Source organism: Cannabis sativa, chromosome 2 (assembly GCF_029168945.1).
Source record: "Cannabis sativa cultivar Pink pepper isolate KNU-18-1 chromosome 2, ASM2916894v1, whole genome shotgun sequence".
Taxonomy (NCBI): domain Eukaryota; kingdom Viridiplantae; phylum Streptophyta; class Magnoliopsida; order Rosales; family Cannabaceae; genus Cannabis; species Cannabis sativa.
In genome coordinates, this window is record NC_083602.1 from 55443817 (window position 1) to 55467564 (window position 23748).

The 23748-nt window shown below is 32.5% G+C and overlaps 1 protein-coding gene across 3 annotated transcripts; it reads left to right on the forward strand.

Annotated features, from left to right (window-relative positions):
* The first annotated feature begins 8328 nt into the window (after window positions 1-8328).
* Window positions 8329-11024, forward strand: LOC115721253 (uncharacterized protein At5g39865). 3 transcript variants are annotated; one of them, XM_030650511.2, is made up of 2 exons: window positions 8329-9555; window positions 10534-11024. In XM_030650511.2, the coding sequence occupies exons 1-2, from the start codon at window positions 8834-8836 to the stop codon at window positions 10538-10540; spliced, it is 729 nt and encodes a 242-aa protein (XP_030506371.1). In that variant the 5' UTR covers window positions 8329-8833; the 3' UTR covers window positions 10541-11024. The 3 variants fall into 3 exon arrangements, with proteins under 3 accessions (XP_030506371.1, XP_030506372.1, XP_030506370.1); XM_030650512.2 differs by having other exon boundaries at window positions 10607-11024; XM_030650510.2 differs by lacking the exon at window positions 10534-11024 and having other exon boundaries at window positions 8329-9813.
* Window positions 11025-23748: the final 12724 nt, after the last annotated feature.

A 23748-nucleotide genomic window follows, 5' to 3' on the forward strand; every position in this document is an offset into this window, starting at 1 on the left:
TTAATTATGAATTTTCACTAAGTTAGGGCTTAATTATGAAGAAAAGAGGTTTTAGGTTTTATTTGTTAATTAAGAGACTTTATTAAGTCTAATTGATAAATAAATTAAATGGTAATTTTATTTGATAATTAATTTTAATTATTAAATAAATAGTTTTGACATTTAAGTGGTTGAATTAGAAAATATAACTTTTGTGAAAGAATAGGATAAATAATTGAGTAAAATAGAAAAATTGTAACTGGTGGGCCCACATCCTAATGAATGACTACTTAAGCTCAATTTAGCCATTTATTTATTGATTCTTTAATGACATATAATTGAAACATAAACTTAGAAGGATTCCTATAAATAGATAGTGATAGACTCAAAACTGACAGTTGATGCAACTTAAGCCTTTAGTGAAATTTGAGTCTTTTCTCTCTCTCTCTCTCTCTCTCTCTCTCTCTCTCTCTCTCTCTCTCTCTCTCTCTCTCTCTCTCTCTCTCTCTCTTCAAATTTTTGTCCTTTATAGTGATTGAGTACATGCCCACACATAGCAAGTCTAGTACTCAATCATAGTGTGTAAAATTGTGAAGAATCCAACACCTAAAGGAGAATCGAGCTCAGATCTTAAAAATACTCTGCGACAGAAAGGAACAAGGGTTAGAAATCTGAGTGTAAGGAGTCATTTAATTCTGCTGCAACCAATGTAAGGTTTCTTAAACTTTATATGTATTAAAATTCCATTGTTTTAGAAATTTATATTTAGGATGTTAAACAACATACATGGTAGTAAATCTAAATCCTAGTAAAACAATCCCTAATACATTCGACTCGGTCAAATACCTTACTCATATATAGCTTCAAACATGCAATGTCCTTTCGTCTTATAGCGTGAAATAACTCAAAAGCTACTAGTATATTATTTGTTATTAAACAATTCGACAAGAAAAAGCTTTGTGTTTCAGAGATTACCAAAGGGAGGACTTGTTTGAATCTAGCAACTAGAACTTTTGTAACAAGCATGGATAACGTTGCAAAGACTTATGGGCCTGTACTCTTTCATGCGTTGAGGCTTCTTAATTTTTGGAATGAGAGTGATGGTGGTCTGATTTAAGCCTGAAGGATCAACACCATTATTGAGAACACTCAACACAGCGGAGGTTACAAGATCACCCACCATGGACCAATTTTATTGGTAAAACATGACAGACATGCCATCAATTCTGTGGCTTTTATCCGGTCCCATGATTTTTAAGGCCATTTCAACTTCAGCTTTCAGGAAAGGCCTTATAAGGTTCTCATTTAAGTCATCCGAAACTAGAGTAGGAATGTAGCCAAGGGTGGTTATAAGGGCTTGTTCATCTATATTTGTGGCCAAAAAAGTGATCTTAAACAATAGCATTGATATCAGCCTTAGATTTCACTTTTTGGCCTGCCTCATTGTAGAGAAATGTGATTTTGTTATTGGACTTTTGAGCAAATGCTTGGCATGGAAGAATTTGGTTTTCCTATCACCACAGACCAGCCAATCAACCCTTGAACGTTGCTGCCAGTAAACTTTTTCTTATTCCAATTAGTCTTCAAGAATTGCTTCAAATTGTTACAATTCATTCATATGATTGTTGGTGCGAGTAGTGGCGTTATTCAAGTGAGCAACTTTAACCTAACTCTCATTGATATTTTTCTTCATTTTATCATATTTCCCAATATGCCAAGTTTGAAGGATTTTGGCACAGGAATCCAAGTTACGAAGGACTGAGAAAATCAGGTCATTTGAATCAAAAGAAATCTAGTTCTTTGCAATAATTACCTTACTTTTGGGATCAGCCAACTATAACTTTTCAAACCTAGACTTGCTCTTACTATTTTCATTGAGTGATGATGATGCAGTAGGGGTGAAAGTGGCTGAAATGGCACGGTGGTCAAAATGGTAGTAGTCCAAATATTACACAGTGTGTGTTGAAAAGAGTCTCCCAATAGTGGTTGAAAAAATATCAATCCAGACGTTCTTTTATTGTTTTCACAAATTTGCAACTTTTAATCCAAGTATAAGGATCACCATCATAAGAAGCTTCATGTAAGCAATAATTATCTAGGACAGTTCGAAAAGCTTCCATTTGTGACTAATTACGAAGTGGACCACCAGATTTATTGTTGTTGGAGAGGATTTAATTGAAGTCTCCAATTGCTAACCATGGTTGGAGTGGAACCACATCCATAAAATGCTAAAAAAGTGTCTGAGCTTGAGACCCATTATTGGTTTCAAGTGCACCATAGAAACCAGTAAAGTGAAAACTTGGTCTCCCATCTGCCATCATATAACAGACAAAAAAAATAGGATCATAATTTAATAAGGTAACATCCACATCATCTTTTCATAAGAACATGAGACCACCACTAAGCCCCACTCTAGGAGCTTCAATATCGTTATTAAAATGAAAAGATTGTCGGAGGCGAGTAATCAAATTGACATTGAGTTTCGTTTCCATAAGAAACAAAACATGGGATGATTGTTGTTGAATAAGCAGTCGAAGATGTTTGAACGCACTCCAGTTTCCCCAAACCTTGTGCATTCCATCTAATGGTTTTCATGGTGAGTTGCGGGATTACATAGCAACCACCGCTCATGTGTCATAAGAGAAAATAGAATCTGGAATTTCAGAAACTAAGTTCTCAGCAGCCTCTTCCTGTGACAACGAAGAAGAGTTTGTTCCAGTTGATACAACAACATCTCTTTAACATTTTCCTTACTGAGAGGGCATCATTCGGTCTTTTGATAGTTACATTAGGAGAGGCATTTTTCTTGTCCACCCCCAAGTGTGATGCAGAGAGGGGAAAAGGTTCAGCAGCTGCAGCAACAATGACTAGTGTGATAGTACAATAAGGGTTGTGGTGACTGCTGTTATATTATTTTATAATATAATAATAAAGTAGATTAAAATGTGATAAATATATGTGAATAATATATATTAAGTGTATGGTAAATAAATGTGTAACCTATGATTTTATAACCTACACTTTTGTAACCTACATGTTGTAACTTGGAGAGGAGTTACAATTTGTTATTACTTGTAACTCATATGTTGATCACACATTATTAGTGTAATAAAAGAGATGTTACACAAAGATGATGATAGAATTCAAAATTGTGATGATATAGTTGTTACAAAATAGATTAATACTCATTTATGTGGAAAGAAATGAGTGTGGAATTTGAATTCTATGTGTGATCACCTAAACATTATAAAAGGAGGTCTTTGGTGCTCATTTGAAAGAGATGTCAAGTTTTCTATCAAGAAAGCACTTTGCTAGAAAACCCTAAGGCTTGATAATTCCCAAAGCTATTTCCTAGAGAGTTCCCTTAGTGCTTAGAGATAGGGGGAAATAAGCTTTTGGACAAAGGTGTAATACCTTGTTCAAGTCATGGTGATCCCCACTAATCTACACTCAAGGTTGTGAGTGAGTATTTATAGATATAGACATATATTATTCTCTTGTTATATATATATATATTATATTACATGTGTTGTAATCTTCTCTTCTACCTTTCATATATATATATGTGATATATATAGTGTATATATATGTATTGTAACATATATTTAATCAATCTCTTATTTTAGTCCTTGTATTATTTTACAATAGAGTTGTAATAAATCTTGATGTTCTTCCATTGTTATAAAATCTCTAACAATCAAAAGCTTATCCCTTTTCAATGGAAGAGGTGATAAATCAAGATTGTGAGAATACAAGGATAAGAGATTTTATGTGAAAACCATTCATGGGTGAGCATGGTGGTCATGAATATTATATGATTTACTATTTTATATATGATAGTAATATATATATTTATGATATATATGAGTTATATATATGTGACATATACATGATCATGTGTTTATATCATATTATATATATGATATTTGAAATTTATATCATGTTATTATATGTATATATGTGAGATATATAATATATAATATGTATGTATGAGTAATATATATTATATATATGTAGAGCATGTGATATAATATATATTAGTGAGATTAAATATGTAGAAATAATTATTTCTATGTATTTATTTGAGACATGCATATATAATATATGTTATATATGTATATATAATATATATCATGTATATTAATATGTATATATATGTTATATATGTGTGAGGTATGTAACATATATAGTTGTGTAATTAATATATATATGTATTATGTGTATATGATATATATGTATATTAAAGTATATATGTTATATGTATATGAGATATATAACATATATATTTATATAATTAATATTGTGTATGTTACATACATATTATATTAATAGGCATAAAATTATTATTTGAGAGTTATAATTCATGCATGGGAGTTATATATTAATTTTGTACATTAATATACAAATTATATAATGTATATGATGATAATATTGATAGTGTTTATTACTATTGATGTGGAGATTATTATCATATATATTGTGAACAAAGAGAATTTGAAATTCTTTTTCAATAGTGATTTTAAAAAAAAGAAAAAAAAATTTGTAACTTGTGAGAAGTTACATTCTTTTTGAATAAAAAGTGATAATTATCTCATATTATGAGATAAGAAAAGTGAACTATATGAGAGTTACACTTATGAGAATTGTCTTGTCATAGCAAGAACAAATGGATTAAAAGTGGATCCAAATTTGTGAAATGAGCCATAAATTGGAAGAGCAATTTTGGACTCAAAAGTAAATGAATCAATATGGATTCAAAAATTAGTGAAGCAATTTTGAATCTTAAATAATCAAAGTGGTGAACAAAATTGATGAGAATTTTGTTAACTTTGGTATAATTTTGGGCTAATCTCAATAAGGAGATAACCTTAAAATTATGAGTAAAAATAATCACATTATTTTATGAGTAGTAATGTGAGTTTGATATTTTAGTTTTGTTGAGAAAACTAAAAATGTCAAATGGTATTTTTAAAGTGGCCTTAAAGAGTCATTTGAAGAGAAAAATACACAAAAGTGATATTTTATATACACTTTATGGTAAAAATGTGGGGGTGAGCCACAAATTTAATCAAAATGTGTTGAGACATTATTGATTAATTTATTTGATTTTGAATTCAAATTCTAAATCAAGTTTGGCTATGTGCATAAGTGAAAATATTGACATATTTAGTGTCAAAGTTTTGGTAAAAATAATTTCAAGAAGGAAAAAAAAAAATTATAGAGACAAAGTAGTCTTCTATATTTTAAAATCAAGATATTGTCTTGATAATGAAATGTGAAAATGTGGGGGTGCATACTCCAATATGAGAAAGTTTAGACATACTTGATGTCTAAAATTAAAATATGAGAATTTAGACATATTTGGTGTCTAAATTAGTGTATTTTTGATATGCTTGGTATCAAAATTATTGAGAATTTGAGTTGAGTGAAAATTAATCTTTTATGATTGAATTTTCAAAGCTTAAGTACTTAAGGAGAAAAGTGGTCACAAAGTGAACACTATATTTTTTGGCATGCATGATTCACATGGAATCAATAGTGAGAGGTTATAACAAATCGCTTAATCTCCGTACAAGATTAAAGCATGAATTTTCGAGGGATGGGACCTAAACTCCCTTAGCGTTTTGCTCATTGATGGTAACCTATCTTAACACTAGTAAAAATCTAGTCTTAAGTTCAATAGGTAATAACAAGTCAATAGAGTGAATGTGGTACTCAATTGTCCCATCTATGGATGAGTACATGTTGTAAAATTGAGGGTTAAAACCAAAAGGTTTTTTAATGGAGCTTAAGCTTAAGAAAACTCACTTAAGCTTAAGAAGTATCTAACGAGTGGTGAGACACTAAAACTCCACCTATATGGACTAGAGGTGGTGCCGCCTCTTATGAGAATTGGGAGTATTCTCTAGAGAGTCCATGAATTGGAATTTTGCACATGGCCATTAACGGTGCAAGAGCGAGACATGCGGTCTCAAGTGAGCATTAGCGAGGGTGTGTGTGTTATCACCGGTTTGTATTAAAGGGATAGTGGTTCAATGCTACGGCAACCAAAATTTCATCAAACTTTGTGGTAACTACACTAAGGTAAAATTCAAGTCGAAAGACATTTTACCTAATGCACCTAAGCAAGACTTCTTTAAAAGTGTATATTTATTCAATCAAAGTGGGGGAATGTTATATTTTGATATAATATTTTGATTGATTAAATAAATGTTACAAGTGTGTTACAAGTGTGTCACACATTTTAATCTAGTGGGGGATTGTTATATTATTTTATAATATAATAATAAAGTAGATTAAAATGTGATAAATATATGTGAATAATATATATTAAGTGTATGGTAAATAAATGTGTAACCTATGATTTTATAACCTACACTTTTGTAACCTACATGTTGTAACTTGGAGAGGAGTTACAATTTGTTATTACTTGTAACTCATATGTTGATCACACATTATTAGTGTAATAAAAGAGATGTTACACAAAGATGATGATAGAATTCAAAATTGTGATGATATAGTTGTTACAAAATAGATTAATACTCATTTATGTGGAAAGAAATGAGTGTGGAATTTGAATTCTATGTGTGATCACCTAAACATTATAAAAGGAGGTCTTTGGTGCTCATTTGAAAGAGATGTCAAGTTTTCTATCAAGAAAGCACTTTGCTAGAAAACCCTAAGGCTTGATAATTCCCAAAGCTATTTCCTAGAGAGTTCCCTTAGTGCTTAGAGATAGGGGGAAATAAGCTTTTGGACAAAGGTGTAATACCTTGTTCAAGTCATGGTGATCCCCACTAATCTACACTCAAGGTTGTGAGTGAGTATTTATCTATATATACATATATTATTCTCTTGTTATATATATATATATTATATTACATGTGTTGTAATCTTCTCTTCTACCTTTCATATATATATGTGATATATATAGTGTATATATATATGTATTGTAACATATATTTAATCAATCTCTTATTTTAGTCCTTGTATTATTTTACAATAGAGTTGTAATAAATCTTGATGTTCTTCCATTGTTATAAAATCTCTAACAACTGCTTGTTAGAGGTGTATTGAAGGAAGGTTTTATGGGAGTTTGTGAGTCGAGGGTATGTAGCAAAAGTATTCTGAGCTTTTTTTTAAGGCCAAGATCGGGCATGTATATGTGTGAAAGATCAGTAATGAAAGGATGATCTTTTATAGGGTGCTGCTATCATATCAGAGGTTTTGGCATAAACTTGATTACAACCATTATTAAGAACATTTGAAGTAAAATGGGGTTGAGATGGAGTGGTGTTGTAAGGATGGTTAGAATACGAATGTGTGTGGCATTGATGATGGTGTTTGATTAGATCTTTTCGTCAAATTTTTTGTACTTATTGTGAGTATATTTAGCAGTTGTGTTTGCATTTTCTATGATTGCTTCATTTTCAATTTTTGTTAAAGGTTATTACAAGTTTATGTGGAGATTTTTAAGAGTATCTTCCATTTTGATTAAAACTAAGTATGAGGTTAATTTTTTAACCATTTTTAATAATAAATAAGATTTGTTGGTTTTTTAGAAACTAAAGATTAAAAGGTATTTGCCTAAACTAAAGTAGCTAAAAATGGCAATATCCATTTTTCATTATATACACAACATTTGACAAACAAAATCTTTTTATACTTTTTTATTAAAAAAAATTAAAACATATCGTTAGTGCTTTCCCACTTTTTTTTTTTCAAAATAAAAGCTCACTTTAAAATATATTTTTTCTCATAAAATTAACAAATAAACATAAATAATAAAAGAAAACTACAGTTGTACCCTAAACTTAATTACTGTCCTCTTTTTCTAATTACCGCATTCAATCTTCAAATCAAACCTTCAATTTTTATTATTATTACTATCTTTTTTGGGTAAATAACATTTTGGACCTTCTGTTTTACAAAAGTTACCAATTAGACCCTGTGTTTTGTTAAATGACAAAATAGACCCTGTATTTTCTAAAATAGTACAAATAAGACCCTGAGTTGATTTTTTGTCAAAATAAAGTTTAATTATAATCCGATCTAAAAGTACTATGACAAAACTGTTTACATTTTTTGTATCTGTTCGTATTAAGCATTGTCTTCAAGTTGGTTGTATTAAAAAAAAAAATTGTCAAAAATTAAGCTCAGGGTCCTATTTTTACTATTTTAGAAAATACAGGATCCATTTTGTCATTTAACAAAATACAGGATCCAATCTGTAATTTTTACAAAACACAGGGTCTAAAATGGTATTTACCCAACTTTTTTTCCCTAAAGAAGAAAGTATCCCAAACTTCTACTTACTACTTATAATAATCTATCGTAATCAATTGGAAAATAATATCAATTGTGTTATTTATTATTTATTATCATACATTAATGTGATGAATAATTATAATCCTGGTTTGAGGGTCTCTTAAAACAGTCAAAAACCCCTCTTTAAGCAATAACAAAGCAAACTTACCTCTCTCTCTCTCTCTCAACTACCTTAACCAACCGCCTTACACAAAAAGCCCTACCCTTACCCAATTCTCCAAATACCCTTTCTCTCTCTCTCTCTCTGTATATTTCTCTCTCTAAAAAGAAAGAAAAGGCTGAAGCTGAGGCTCCCAATTTCTTCAACCCGCTTTTAAAGCTCTTCCCTCCATTACCAAAGCCATTGCTTTAAGCGAATATTAAACCCAAAAATAATACCAAAAACCCTTTTTTTTTGTTTTGGTTTCCTTATCTTGTCTTCTGGAAAATTCTAAAATTAATTAAAAAAGAGATATTTTTCTTTGGGTTCTGTTTATTTCTGGGTTTGAATCTTTGGGCAAATCCGAATTTGGATCCGAACCCGCAAATGTGGCGGCCGTGGGGCAAATCGCCGACTCGGGTTCATGACACGTCATCACCTTCTTCCATATTCTCCTGTTCTTCTTTTAAAGACATCGAGAATCTCTGTTCTTCGGACGAGTCGACTCAGTCACACCAACTCGTTCCCGCACCCAAGAGAACCTACGTAGTTTTCCACCGAGTCCGAGCCGCCAACTCACTTCTCCGCGCCTGGTCGACTGCTCGCCCGCCAGCTCTACCCGAGCCCGAAACCGATGCCGCGAAACGACACGATCAATCTCCGCCGGTGATCTCCATCCCTGGGGCGGAGAAGAGAATAGTTGTGTACTTCACGAGCCTGAGGGTAGTACGGTCGACGTTCGAGGATTGCAGGGCCGTCCGATCCATCCTTAGAGGGTTTCGTGTATCGATCGACGAACGAGACTTGTCGATGGACTCGAGTTTCTTGTCTGAGCTGCAGCAAATCCTTGGTCAAAGAAAGTTGACTCTCCCGAGGGTTTTCATTGGCGGGAGGTACGTGGGTGGGGCCGACGAGGTGAGACAGCTTCACGAGATGGGCGAGCTCAAGAAGTTCGTCGAAGGGTTGCCCGCAGTGGAACCGGGCGTGTGTGACACGTGCGGCGGCATCTGTTTCGTTCTGTGTGACGATTGCAATGGCAGCCATAAGTTGTACTCTGAGAAAGGAGGCTTTAAGAGTTGTACCTCCTGCAATGAGAACGGTCTCATAAGGTGCCCTTCTTGTTTTTCTCCCTCTGATTATTGAACCAAAAAAAAAAAGAAAAAAAGTTAATAGAAAAAACTCTTTTCTTTCTCTTTAATTTTGGGTTTTTTTATGGGTCGATCATTTTTGTAGATTATTTTTTAACTTTTTTTTTTATCTTTATTAGTATGAAGAAAATGTAGTCCGAGCACATATATATTAATCATAATAATTATATAAAAATATTGGGTGCAATATGATTTAGAAGAAATGGCACCCCAATTAAATTGTTTGTTGCTTTGTGAAGAACAAAGATTCTGTCAGCTAAATTTTGTTTATTTGTTTATTTGTAATGTTACTACAAAATTAAGAAACCAAACAAATGACTGAAGTTTTTTGATAAAGAACAAATAACTTTAAGTTAGTAAAAAAAAATTAGGGGAGTTATATATGTTTGCTTGTTGAGATTTGAAGTTCCTTCTTTTAAAAAAATGAATGAAATATGATCATCAATCTTTTGGCCTATTGTAATTGCAGGTAAGGTGATTTTGTCTTTGCATGCCTTGACAATGAAATTTTGTATTCTCCCTTCTATGTTTTTTTTTTACTTGGAATATAGATAATTTTTTCATCCCTTTCCAAGGTTTTTTTTCTTTTCCTTTTTTGAGATAGGATTCATCCTTGGAGTTACTATGTACATTTTAGTTTTACTACTACTTTTATCTTCAGATCACAACTGCAAATGTACCATAGTAGTTAATCTCAGCGAGTATAGCTCATTTATTTACAGTCAAAAAGTTGAGAAAGTACAATACCAAAACTTAAATACACAAACTTGAACACCACTACTACATGATGCTGTATAGAATAATCTTTAAATCTGACAGTTGTTAGTTTACTTGTTTAAAACCCTAGCAAGATGCAATTTAGTGTAAATGAATTATTAAAAGAAAAACTCTAAAATAATAAAAGAGACTTTTTGGATTTTCTTGTTGAGGTTTGCATAGGTGGTAGTAGTAGTAGTAGGAGTATGATAATGATATCATATGAGCATGAAGTATGAACAATCTCTATCCACAGAAGATAAGGCTCTATAAATACAGACCGGGAAGCAAAACCCACATGTTGCAGTCTTATTGGACAGGCCCACAAGGCAGCTTTTCATGGACAATACTAGGCCCATTAAATAGTCATCTTCACTTCACTACAACTGTAACGTATGCAAAAGAAACAGTAGTAGAGAAGTGTACCCAAGTAAGTTTGTTCATTACATTTTATATTTTCTAAAAGGTCAATTCTATTCATGATTTGATATGAAGACCTTAAACGTTACTCCAAGTGTTAATGAAATTAACAAGTTTCACTTTCAGAAACCGAGTAATGGATTTGTCAAAAATATAATTATGTAAGTACTAAGAGAGAGCAGTTGGCAATTGGCAAATCCTTTTCTGTGTAATTTTATGAACAAAGTAAGATGCAAACTCGCCATTAATATAGATAAGTTGTCTGTGTCTGCAAATATTAAATATACTTTTTAAGTTTTTTAAGGGATGGTGGTAGTGGCACCAATCTTGGATCTTGGATTAATTAACTTTGCTATGTCACTCTCACTATTATTATGGCCATAAATTAAATTTCACAAAAGATTTTAATGGTTATGCATGCATTTTTCTTCTCATTATTATTATACAGAAGCAGGGTCCATTGCCATTATTTATTTATTTATTTTTTTTGCTAAAATAGGCTTGCCTGTTATTTTCTTTCCTAAAGCGTAAAAGAAAGATGATCAACAAATAAAAGAGCACAAAATCAAGTGTTTTATTTTTCTTTTCTCTTCTTTTTAATCAATAATAATAAATAGAACGAAAATTTGTAATGCACACTACTTGTTGTAATGGGCCTTAAATATAAGTATCAATCAATTGGTTGATAATTCATAAAAAAAAAAACAACCGGTTGATACAACATAATCCATTTCCACTGCTGTTTTGCCACGCGTTCTTTTGTTGTTGTTATTTCTAATGACATTTTGGATTATCCGTGTGTTTCTTTTTCAATTAAATTAAGTGTCTTTTTATAATAGATACATCTTCACCAAAAATTTGCTTTAAAGTAATAATATGCCAAGGATAGATGATCATTAGATTTGATGAAAAAACTAAATAAATAGGTTAGTAATAATGTATTAACTGAAAATATTAGCAGCCATGCTGTTTTCATAATATACCTACTCTACAAGAATAAAATGTCATTTTCAAGGATTTAAACTAAATTTAATGACGTTAGTCCCCAACAAATGCTCAATTAATAGATTTTCATTTTATTCTTATATCCCTTTCAAAAAAAAAAAATCTTCATTTTATATACACGAGCAATAGGGCATAATATTTTTCCTTCTAGGTGCTAAAGTCATAAAAATTACACATAATAATAGGAAAAATTACAAAAATATTGAAATTTGGGTTAACTTTTACAAAAATACTGTCACACGGAAATCTTTTCAATAATACTGTGTTTTTATAAAACACCAGTAGAACACAAAAGAGAAGAACTCAAAACAACAGTAGAACAACTAAAAAATACAAATAGAATAACAATGAAAACTTAACACAGTATACTGCAGTATGAAGCTTATAAAAAAACACAGTAAAAATGTAAAAAAATACCGCCTGGTAGTATTTTTGTAAAAAAAAATGACAAAAGTTAGTATACCATGTAAATTTCCCTAATAATAATAATTGAGTGTAGCATTGAAAGATCTATTGTTAAACTCATGTAGACACAAGGTCGGCTTTGAGATGAAATGGGCCATAGGAAAAAAAAAATTGAGCCTTTACTATAAAGATAAATGGTATTTTTTAAAAATTATTAAAAAAATGTATATTTTTTAAAATATATTTTTTTTATTTGGGTTCCTAAAATGAGTGGGCCCTAGGCATGGGCCTGGCCCGTCTATGCTCAGGGCCGACCCTGGGTAGACATGAGAAAGAATAACCAATAATAGTGAAGATTTAATTTCATGATGGGACTCTGCAAAGACTTGCTAGAGTAGGGATTTCCAATTAAAAGGAGAATATGTTAGACTTTTATTTGGGCTTACATTAAATTTTATCGGTTTTATTAAAACTTGGGTTGATTGGATAGTTCTTTGTTGTGTTAGCCCATGTTGTTGGTGATCAATTGTTAATGGGCTTAGCATCTGTGTGTAAAGTCTAGGTGAAGCAGAAGTGTGAGCTTTTCTAGTTGACTGAAGCCTTTGATGAGCGAGCCCGGCCAACTAGGGTTTGTAGCTAAGTCCCCTCCCTAACTCTATAAATACATATTGTCTCATCACATGATTGTATACCTTTTGATAATCAAATAAATAAACTGCTTCTGATTTAGAGATCTGGGGAGGAAGACTTAGTTGATAGTATTATCTTATCAAAGTGGAGTAGCTCGTGGATCAAACAGAGATAATTGCTATGGATCAATCAGGTACACATACCTAATTATTATATCTTATTATTGTGTTCTATGTTATATACAAATTGATCTTGGGGTTTATATTAATTTATCTATCATGTGGTATCAGATTGCCAATTGTATATGATTTAGAACCTATAATTCGTATACCCATTAATATGTATATGTTAATTTTCTTCAATTACATATTAATTTCGTTATTATTTTATGTTGAATTTTTTGTTTTTCAATCTTAAAAGTTTAGGGGTTTTATTCCTCATTAAATTCTCTTTCTATTAATATATTATTTGCATAAAATTATTGAGTAAATTAGGAGAATTTTAAGATTAAACTTTTAGGGTTTATATATTTTCTTTATGAAATTAATTTTGTGTTTTTCAATTTTATTGATTATAATTTGAAATTGATTGTGCATATCTCATCAATAATTGATTTAAAATGTTTGTACACCTTTAATTTAATTTGGAACATATTTGGGTTACCGTTCTTTTCATGTTATTTCATTTATAGCCACTTTTATAAGTCTTTTTCTCATGTTCCCTTACCTCTTTTTAATTAAAGACTCCGCCTGTGGAAACACATTCATCCGGGACTTGACACTAATTGAGAAAACCCATTTTTTTCAAATGCCCATGGAGGTTGTTACAGTTCTGATCGTGGAAGACAACTTATTCTTGAAGCCCACTTATGCTGCATGCCGGATTATTTTGAAGAGATAAGGTCTCGTAGACTTTTACAAGAAAATTCGATGATTTTTTCGCTTAGCGTTTAGTTAAGAATGAGTCTTCTGACTATTCGTTTCTCACCGATTAATGGCGTTAACAAAGGAGAAATAAAGACTTTCAATGGATAATTGATTATTATTTTAGATGATAACAGAATTCTTTTCAAAAATCCGTAGCTTAACTAAGGGATCTTTTCAAGACTGTAAATATTGTGGGTAGAGAGAAATCATGTTAAACTGCTCGTTTACACTTATTCGAGCTCGATGCCATCTATGTGGGCACGATAGTCTAAATACCTTCTTGAATTAAACAAATTATGATCGCATTATTTTGACTAAAGTCTCCACCAATTTTCTTGATGTTTCGAATACTTTCGATTATTCGTAATTGGTTGTGAAAAATTGACTAAAATAAAAGCGGCTACTATGCTATTCATTATAAGCGAATCATGAATCTTGGCATCATACAACGTTTAGAATTGATGTAGTGGAAATATTCAACGTGTCGTTTAAACAAGAGTCACTTTTATCAATTAAATTTTGATTATGTAACTATTTCATTAAAGCAATGATAATGGCAGGTCCCTTGATAAATTCGATAAATTATAATTTTCGAAATGATATTGCTTTATTAATATTCTTAGCAAAATATAAAAGCTTTCTTCTCATGGAGTACGGTGACTATTAAATGTATATATTTTAACACATGGGGTAATAATTTAAATACTTACAATTTATTATGGTATGTTTTACAACGAATTAATACACTATGCTTTTCATTTATTTGCCCAAATGGCGTAATAAAATTCTTAAATGATATGTATTTTTCTTTGTTGTTAACTTCATGGATATGGTAGATCATGATGTGTAGTTAACAAATCTTCACCCCGAAGGGGAGTTTTTATGTGGAGTTAAGCACTCTACAAACTTATATTTCTAAATACATGTGCTCATATCTGCTTCACTTCAAGACCCCTTTTAATTGTTTGGATTTTTCGGTCTCCTTTGCGAACAATCAATAACGTTTGTCAGTCGAATTGAATGCTTACCAGTCTGAACTTGTGGAAAACGTTAGATCGTAGAAAATGTTGCTTTCATTGGCATCCAATGCGCTGCTTGGACTTGCTATCGCTACTCGAGAAGAAAAATACGGCGAATTATTCTAATATCGGGGTATTTCTTAAATTTTTAGAATTCTTCATGCACATTGGAAAATATTCCTTCAACATCATCTTGAGTCTCGTTTTCTTTATGGTCAGTTTAACAGGAATTCCCAGACATCTTATTCCTATGGTCTTTTTGCCAAGGAGTGATAATAATGGTAGTCTTATTCTTACTCTAGTAGATAAAACTCCCATTTCACCTTGGAAGTGAATATGTTATACAATATCTGGACATCTATTATTGGATGAAATGGCAACCTATTAAGTATGAAAAATCAAGGAGTCAAGGTTTTGTTGTTGATTATGAAAATTATTGCATGGGAAAATCTAAGTTGTGGAATAATGTCATTCAAAATGATGGTCTTTTACACCCATTCTTTAGAGGTTCTTCATGAAGTGCCTACCTCACCAGCTTTATCAAGGCTTGCCCTAAACAGAAGTCAACAAAGCATGGAGTCATGACCTTAAAGTTTCTCGGTGTGTATCTTGGCAAAACGAGCAAGATAAAATTGAAAAGAATGAGTCTTCTCACTTTTGTTTCACGAAACGAGTGAAGGATAAATTGTCCACATATGAAAATGGAAACTGGCCACAACCGGATGATGAGATTAAGTTCATGGATCTCAAGCAAATAATGTGATGGGAGTGAAGCTTAAAGTTGGCAACATGTTGGTTTCAAACCGTTGATCTTATGTATGTGGGCACACTTATTCTTGGATACAGTTTAGTGTTCAAGGAATTATTTTGAAAACGGTAATTTAAAAGCTTGATTCTTAGTGGCTTTTAAAGTAATTCGGTTATACGCTTCAAAGAGAAGGTATTAGTGCATAAATAATGATTTCTCTTTTCGTTTTCACCAATTATAGTGTATAACATTATGGTTTGACTCACGAATAATGTGGAAATGGTACTACTACGATATTGCTTTTCAAATTATCATTGACTTAAAGCACATTAGCATTCCTTTTTCAATGTTGTGAATATTGTGGGTAAGGCAAGTCTTATATTAAGATAACATCCTTATTATTATGGCACGATATATCGGGAAATGACAACTTGGTTGCTAAACAAAAAATGATCGATTCCATTTAAGCTCAAACGGGCATTCTTCGCTCCTGTTGATGAAGTTTTGGACATACTTGTGACATCGTTTGATTGTAATTCGTAGAGAACAAGTTTGACTAAAATAAGAAAGCGGTATTCTATATCTGAAGTCAACTCGATTATAAGAGATTATCCACAACGGCATTAGTGGACCTTATTCCACCACGTTGTGTGCGAGAAAGCGAAGTATTTATCACTTTTATCAATGATTTTTCTCGTTATGGATTCACCTATCTTAATTAAATGAAAAATCCCAAGCAATACTTACATTCAAATATCGAAGGAGGTTGAGAAACAATTAGGAAGAGTCATCAAAGTTGACTTCATTTGATCGTGGAGGAGAATATTATGGTACGTTATACGGAATACGGACAACAAGTATTTATGGAGAACTTTTTGCGGAGGTACTTACAAGAAAAATGGTATAGTTGCTCGAAATAGGTTGAGAAACATGCATCAAAGGTTCACTGAGCGAAAATGGCGTTCTTTGAAAGGAGAAATCGCACTCTCATGGATATGGTGAGAAACATGATGAGTAGAACAAATCTTCCCGAGTTTTTATGAGGGTTAGTAGCACTTATGATTTGCAACTTATATTTTAAATCATGTTCCCGATCAAATCTGTTCATAAGACCCACTTTTGAGTTGTGGGCTGTGGCGGGCTTCTAGTCTAAATCATCTTCGTGTATGGGGTTTGTCAGGCTGAAAGTACGGATTTATGATCCTAATTTGAAAAGTTAGAATCGAGAAGAAATCGGCTGTTATTTCATTGGTTATCCAATGCGCTCAAAAACGGTATCGCTTTTATTTTATCCTACTCGTGGTACGCGAATTGTTGAATCTCGTGTTTGCTAAATTTTAGAATTTGATGTTATTTGAAAATATTCCTTCAACATCTCTTGAAACGGCAGAAGTCATCTAAAGAGATTTTATTCACATGTCTTTTTCAAGAGATGATAATAATGGTAGTCTTATTCTTACTCTGCAGTTGATACTACTCCCATTGCGGTATGAATATATTGCTCTGAAAATATCTAAGATGACGAGGGTCCTTTATTATTGATGAGGAACCTATTATTGAAGAAGGTTTTGTTGTTGATGAGGGTCATGTTATCGAGAGAAATCTAATTGTGGAATATGTCATTCAAAATGATGGTCGATAAATAAGAGGTTATTCCGAAGTACCTCTATGGAATCTCGAGACAAAAGAAGTCAACAAAGTGTCATGATAATTTTGTTTATCTTGGAGAAGGAGAATATGATATTGATCATTTTGTGGATCCTGACATCACTTACGGTGAAGCACCTAATTGTCCACATTCTTCAAAATGGATAGAGAGAACTATGGATGATGAGATTAAGTTCATGGACAAAAATAATGTATGTGTGGAAGTTAGTTCCAATACTTGATGGTTTCAAACCAATAGGTTGCAAATGGATTTTTTAAGAACTAAAAGGGATAAAAAGGGACGATTGAAAAGGTTTAAAGCGTGTTTAGTGGCTAAAGGCTTTACTCGAGAGAAGGTATTGATTACACTCAAAATTTTCTCACACCTGTTTCCACTTTAAAGATTTATTCATAATTATTATGGATTTAGTTGTGCAATGCGATTCGAGAGTTGCATCAAATGATTGATCCGCTGCTTGTTACGAATGGAGAATTGAGTGAGCGAGTCTATATGTCTCGGCTTTGAAGGCTTCGAGGAAAATGGAAATGACAACTTGGTTTGCGAGTTAAAACGATCCATTTATGGTCTCAAACGGAGCATCTCGCCAGGTGGTACTTGAAGTTTGACAAGGTTGTGACATCGTTTGGTTTCGTAGAGAACAAGTTTGATTAGTGTATTTATATGAAGATCGATGGGAGTCGTTATATTTTTCTTGTTCTTTATGTAGACGACATTTTACTTGCCGGCGAGTGATTTGTCATTACTAAATGAGACCAAAAATTTTTACGCTGTCTTCCCAATTTTGATATGAAAGATCTTGGAGAGGCATCTGTATGTTTTGGGGATTGAGATCCATCGTGACGGGAATCGAAAAGCTCTTGGCTTATCTCGAAGAAGCTTACATTAATCGTGTGCTTTCAAAAGGTTAAACATGGATTTGCAGTGTAAAGGCCCAGGTTATTCCCTGTTACGAAAGGGGACAAGTTCACTAAGCAACAATGTCATAAGAACGACTTAAAAAAGAGAAGCAATGAAGAATATCCCATATGCAAGTGCGGTAGGGAGTTTGATGTATGCTTAGGTTTTGCACTTAGACACGATATTGCTTTCATGGTCGATGTTCTTATGAGATATTTATCGATCCTGGCCATGATCATTGGGTTGCGGCCAATAAAGTTTTGAGATATTTGCATAGAACGAAGAGTTTTATGCTTGTGTATAAGAATGTCAACAATCTTTAAGTTGTTGGTTATTGATTCAGTTTTGGTGGTTATGTAGATGATTTAAAGTCCAGCTTCGGCTATATTTTCACTTTTGTTGGTCTTGCTATTTCTTGAAAGAGTGTTAAATAGACTTTAATCGTATCATCTACTATATATGTTAAATTTGTTGCATGTTATGGGGCATCTTTGTAAGCTTTATGGTTAAATAATTTGATTTTAGATATACGACTAGTTGATCCTATTTCCTCTCTATCTTACTAATCTATTGTGATAATAGTATTGTTGTTTTCTTTTCAAAGAATAATGAGATTAGTAGTGCTTCCAAAATTAAGGAAATAAAGTATCTCACTATTAAAGACTTGGTTAAGAAAGGAGACATTGTGATAGAATATTGAAAGACCAAGTTATTGTTTGATAAACATGTTTTTGATATAGGCATTTTATAATCTTTTACTCCTTTGGGTTAGTGGGAGTTTCTTGTTTTATCTTTTGAGATTACATTTATATGTAGTTTACTTGTTGATGTTATGAACTACTTTGTGGGCCAATAATTTTTATTATTGGATGTTTATGCTTTCAGTTAGGCTTTGTTATATTCTCGAGAATAATTGAATTGAAAGCATGTAGTTCATATCTTGTTGTGATCATTGTATTTTAAGTATATTTACTAAAAGACAATGATATTTTGTTGGCTTAATTTTTTAAGCAAGTTTAGTGATGACAACTTACTTATTTATTAAGTAGTGTATGTTTAATTTCAGCGGCTTATTTATTAAGCATCACGGTATCGGTGAAATTGAGGACGATAAGGATATTATGTTATTTTAAATTGATCACATGTTGAACATAATTCCTTTACCACAACTGCCTTAGACTTATTGACCATGTCGATTTAATACTTTGGTATTTGTGATTATGAATGTCTTTTGTTGAGTTAAAAACAATACGACTATCATAGTTCATTATCAAAGGTTAAATTGGACCGGTATGTTGAGATCTTTATCGGAAGAACTATCATTTTTTAAAGTGGCCACAAATGTTTTCCTTTTGTTCAACCCATGAGTCGTTTTTCAAACAAAATTATTTTAATATAATATATATGTATTAAAATCAATGTAGCCCAAGTGGGAGAATGTTAGACTTTTATTTGGGCTTACATTAAATTTTATCGGTTTTATTAAAACTTGGGTTGATTGGATAGTTCTTTGTTGTGTTAGCCCATGTTGTTGGTGATCAATTGTTAATGGGCTTAGCATACGTATTGTAAAGAGTCTAGGTGAAGCGAAGTGTGGGCTTTTCTAGTTATTTGAAGCACTTTGATGAGCGAGGCCCGGCTTGACTAGGGTTTTGTACCTAAGTCCTCAGCCCCAATACCATAAATACATATTGTCTCATCACAATTGTATACCTTTTGATAATCAGATAAATAAGCGCACTTCGATTTAGAGATGCAGGGAGGGAAGACTTAGTTGATAGTATTGTACTATCAAAGTGGAGTAACGCTTCTTGTGGATCAAACGGAGATAATTGCTATGGATCAATCGGTACACATACCTAATTATTATATCTTATTATTGTGTTTACATGTTATATACAAATTGATCTTGGGGTTTATATTAATTTATCTATCGGAATAAAGATAATTTTTTTTTTGTTTTTAAATATTAAGATTCATTTAATATTTATCTATTATTTTTATTGTAATTTTTAGTATATTAATAATTGTTAGTTAGATGTTTGCTAATATTCTGTCCACGTATACAAGGTCACTTAGTTTATTGGTTAAGTGGTTGTTAGTGTTAGTTTAGTTCGATAATTTATTTTACTTAGCCTATGTGTATAAATAGGTTCAATCCCCAATTGTAACGACTGATTTATCATATTTGTAAAGGGTATACAGATTAATAAATTTAATATTTTCTCTTTAATTTGCCTAAGTGTTATTGAATTTTGGTGAGAAGGTTCAAACTAGTTAAACTAGTTTTGTTCTAGATTAAAAAAAGTTTGGTGTGTTGTATCTGTGATCGAGTAGTTTGGATCAACAACTGGTATCAGAACTTGGGAGATTGATCTGAGACGAGTCCTGATTCAAAGATTCTGGTGATCAATTGTCTGAAGGTGATTCTTGAATTCAAGATTCTAGTGATCAATCAAAAGAAATGGGAAATGCCAAATTTGATCGGGAAAAATTTAATGGTAAGAATGATTTTGGTCTTTAGAGGGTAAAGATGAGAGCATAGCAGGGTTTACAAGAAGCTTTGCTCAAAGATAGAAAAGAAGAAATTCGATATCATGATCAAGGCTCACAGTACTACCATTATTAGCCTATGATATAAGGTACTTCGAGAAGTTTCAAAAGAGACAACTGCAGATGGACTCACTTGCGGACCTAGGAATTCATTCAAGTAGGGGTAGAATAAAACATTAATATTAAATAAATATGTAACTATATATATTTATTTAGGAGAGGCCGACACCTATTTTATTCTACATAATTAATTTTTATTTTAATATATATATATTAAGAAAAGAAAAGAAAATGATCATAGTCATGAGCCCCACCTTGTCCTTCATTGGGTCTGCCACTAGCTGGACATTAGCTCAAGTTAGAGCATCTTTACATGGTAAAATCCCTGGCCAATAGATTATTCTTGAAACATATACTTTATTCATTCAAGATGACAACAGGGAAGAATGTTGAAGATCACTTGGATGATTTCAACAAGATCATTCTTAATCTAGAGAATATAGGGATCAAAGATTGAAGACGAGGACCAAGCTATCATAGTTCTCAACTCTCTTCTCACAAAAAGTTATGAGCATTTCGTGGATACCATGATGTATGGTAGGAATTCCTTGGCATTGGAAGAGGTGCAGAATTCACTAATATCTAAGGATATCAAAAAGAGAGCAAAATTGAAAGAAGACAATTCTAGAGAAGGATTGTTGGTTTGAGGGAAAACTTTCAAGAAGGAGAACAGTGGGAAAGGAGAATCAAATAAGGGAAAGGAAAATTCAAAGGCTAAAAGAAGATGCTCCATTTGTAATCAAACATCTCATCTAAGAAGAGACTGTCTAATCTAGAACTATAATCAAAACAAGAGTGGCAATGCAGATATTGTATCTGATTGTCTAGACGATGATGGCTATGAGAGTGCAGGAGTTTTAGTTATTTCAAATGGAGAATTTGATCTGGGATGGATCCTGGATTCAAGTTGTTCATTCCATGTATTTCTAGATAGAAGCCAATTCCATGATTATTAAGAGATTAAACTAGGTTCTGTGAAGCTTGGGGATAACAGATCATGCTCTATATCTAGGATTGGGACAGTCAAGTAAATTCTAGATGGAGGTTTAAAGATGGATCTGAAATAGGTTAGACATGTACTTGAGATTAAAAGAAACTCAATTTTTGTTGCAATGATGGATCATTCAGGCTGTTCAGTGAAGATGGAGCATGGTATGAAAGTAATGAAAGGATCCATGGTAGTTATTTAGGGATCATCAATGAGTGTAATTTATGTTATGAAAGGAAACACCACGAAGAACCAAATCAATGCTAAAATCAAGGACATTAAGAATGTAGCAATGACTTGGAACATGAGACTTGGTCACATAAGTTAGAAGGGCTTAAGGTCTTGCACCAGAATGGGGTCTTTGGCAAAGATAAGATTCAAGAGTTGGAGTTTTGTGAACATTGTGTGCTTGGAAAGTCCACCAGGGTGAAATTTGGAGTTGGTCAACACAATACTAAGGGGATTGTGGACTACATGCAGTCAGACCTGTGGGGGCCATCCAGAACAGTTTCTAGAGGTGGAGCCATGTCTTGGAAACTAATGATGAAGCCTTTCCTAAGTTTAAGTAATTCAAATCACTGCTTGAAAATCAAACTAGAAAAGGAATTGAAAAACTCAAGATTGATAATGGCCTGAAGTTCTATACAGATATGTTTAAGGGTTTTTGCAAGCAAGAAGGGATTGGAAGACATCTCTCAGTTATGAGAACACCATAATAGAATGGGTTGGGAGAAAGAATGAACATGTTTTTACTTGAGAAGGTAAGATGCATGATCATTAGTTCTGGTCTACCAAATTTTTTTTAGGGTAAAGCTATAGTAACAGCTAGCTACCTAATCAATAGATGTTCTTCATCTGCTATTGACTTTAAAATCCCTATAGAGGTATGGACAGGACAAAATGCACCCTACGGACACCTAAGAATATTTGGATGTGTGGCTTATGCTCATGTATGAGGCAGGGTAAGCTAGAGCCTAGAGAAAAGAAGTGCATAATAATTGGATACGCAAAGGGTGTAAAAGGATACAAATTATGGAGCATTGAACCAGGTGACCACCAAAAGTACTTTGTCAGTGGAGATGTTGTGTTTAAAGAAAATAAAATGTATAAGGATACATTAGAATCCCATGCTAAATCAAAAAGTAAGAATGTTGAGGGTGTTCAGTTTGAGGTGGTGCCGCCTGAAAGAACAGATCATATCATCCATGTTGCAATAGAAGAAACTGTGGATAAGGGAGAACAAGAGGTAGTAGATAGTGAATCTGAAACTGATGAAGACAACCACATGGACTATGAGTTGGTCAGAGATCGTAAGAGGAGGGAATTTAAGCCACCACTGAGATATGGCTTTGTAGATGTGGTGCACTATGCATTGAACATTGCAGAACTAGGTGGACTTTGAAACCAAGACTTATGAAGAGGCCATGAGATGCAATGATAGTCAAACGTGGAAGTCTGCAATGGATGATGAAATTAATTCCTTTAGAAGAAACAAGATCTGGATTCTGATTAAAATCCCTGTTGGTAGAAAGATTATGAGCTGCAAGTGGATTCTTAGGCTGAAAGAGGGACTGGACGATGTTGAGATGGAAAGATATAAAGCTAGACTAGTTGCTAGAGGCTTTACACAAAGAGATGGTATTGATTATAATATGTTTTCCAATTGTGAAGTACACTTCAATAAGGATTTCGTTAACTCTTGTTGCAGTTAAGGATTTAGAACTAGAATATGCTTTTCTACATGGTGATCTCAAGAAGCAAATATTCATGAGGCAATCGCCATGTTATGTAGAGAAAGGGAAATAAGATCATGTTTCTCTATTAAAAAGATCACTCTATAATTTAAAATAGTCACCCAGGCAGTGGTACAAACGATTTGATGACTATGTAATCAAATCTAATTTCAAAAGAATAAGTACCTTTGACAACTATGGGTATGTTAAGAATGAGAAGTGCCTTGTGTTCCTACTTATATATGTAGACAACATGCTCATAGCAAGCAAAAATATGAATGAAATAGACAAAGTAAAGAGGTTGTTGAACAAAGAATTTAAGATGAAAGACATTGGACCAGCTAA

What these genes read in the sequence shown, in the direction of transcription:
- LOC115721253 (XM_030650510.2), top strand. Translation starts at nt 8,834, where the DNA reads ATGTGGCGGCCGTGGGGCAAATCGCCGACTCGGGTTCATGACACGTCA.